The sequence below is a fragment of the Crocuta crocuta genome, unplaced genomic scaffold, assembly GCF_008692635.1.
Source record: "Crocuta crocuta isolate KB4526 unplaced genomic scaffold, BGI_CrCroc_1.0 scaffold520, whole genome shotgun sequence".
Lineage (NCBI taxonomy): Eukaryota > Metazoa > Chordata > Mammalia > Carnivora > Hyaenidae > Crocuta > Crocuta crocuta.
The window spans coordinates 386835-388494 of NW_027532009.1; the positions used below are offsets into that span (position 1 = coordinate 386835).

The 1660-nt window shown below is 38.9% G+C and overlaps 1 protein-coding gene across 1 annotated transcript; it reads right to left on the reverse strand.

Annotated features, from left to right (window-relative positions):
• Positions 1-375: 375 nt before the first annotated feature.
• On the reverse strand, positions 376-981 carry LOC144241386 (olfactory receptor 6J1-like). Its single transcript, XM_077775947.1, has one exon. The coding sequence runs from the start codon at positions 979-981 to the stop codon at positions 376-378; it is 606 nt and encodes a 201-aa protein (XP_077632073.1).
• Between the last annotated feature and the right edge of the window lie 679 nt (positions 982-1660).

Genomic DNA, 1660 nt, shown 5'->3' on the forward strand with positions numbered 1-1660 from the left:
CGTCTACAATTAAAGAGATGAACTCAAACACATACATATATATATTTATAATTACAATTTAATTTGTTATAATTTAAAATTATATGTAATATATAAGTTTTCAACCAAGTAATATCTGAAACTGAGTTTTAGTAAATAATATACTATTCTATTACTAGACACATCATTACCTTCTATTACTACCTATAAATTAAAATATTAATTATTGTAACAAAATCTTCAAAATTTAACATGTACATGAAACAAGTCTATTTGGTTATCAAGTTTAAATACTTTCATAGCATACATCTTTGTTCATTACATACATCATGGGGTTTGCTAGAATCACAGATGAGGCTGAGGATCCCAGGAGTAGTCTGACTCTCACAGATCATGTCACTTGGACCTCATTCCCTTGAGGAGGTTGTGGCCCTTGGCTAAGCTGCCCTTCAGTGAAGCTTTCATGGTTTCATTCTGTAGACTGAAGATTAAAGGATTCAGGAGGGGTGTGACGACACCAGAGAGGATAAAGAGGATCTTTCTGAGATGTAAGCTGCTCTTCTGGGAGGGGCGAACATACACAAAAATGGAGATCCCATAGCTCATGGAAACCACAGTAAAGTGAGAGGCACAGGTGGCAAAGGCTCTGCGCTGGCCTTGACCTGAGGGTGTCATCAGAATGGTGGAAATTATATAAACATAGGAGACCACCGTGAGGGAGAGAGAGCTGATGAGCAGGACAAGGGAGCTGAGGAAGTCCAACAGTTCAATGATGAGGATGTCAGCACAGGCCAAGTGGAGGAGGGGGCCACTGTCACAGAAAAAGTGATCAATCACATTGGGGCCACAGTATGGCAGTCCCGCCTTAAGAACAGTGGACGGGAGAATGAGGAGAAAACCACCCACCCAAGAGAAGATAACAAGACGCACACACAGTGAGCTGGTCATAATCACCGGGCACTGAAGGGGGCTGAAAATGGCCACATAGCAATCATTGGACATGACTGCAAAAAGGATAAGCTCAGTTCATCCAGAAAGGAAGTAGAAATAAGACTGAGGGAAGCATCCACCAAAGGAAATGCTCATTCTGTCTGACAGGAAGCCAGCCAGCATCTTGGGAACGGCACAGGTTGTGGTTAATATTTCACTGAAAGAGATTGCTGAGGAAAAAATACATGGGTGAATGAAGCATATAATCCATGAGAAGCAGGGCAATGATTAGGCTGTTTCCAAGCACTGTCACCAAGTAAGCCAATGAAAAAATAAAAAAACAGGAGACCCCCAAGAGCTCTGGTGGTTGGTATTCCCACAAGAATAAACTCAGTCACCAATGTCCAATCCCCTCTTTCCATGTCTCTTTCTACTGTAAAGAGAGTTATAGCATAGAAAAAAGAATAGTGAATCATTCATTGAATAAATCATTCATTAAAGTAAGAAATCCAGGAGAAGTTTAGAACAAAATTCTAGCTACTTTTTCTAGCAAAATTGAGAAGACAATTGATATTATGATTGGATATACCATATCCTACAAAATCCAGCTGGAGCGTCATGAAAATCAATTGGTGAGGCATGTTAAGTATATTATTAATTAAACATATAATTACAACTATATATTTTATCAATAAGAACTTTGTCCAGTAAGTGTTCTGATAAAACACACTAATGTAAGATCAGTTGGTAT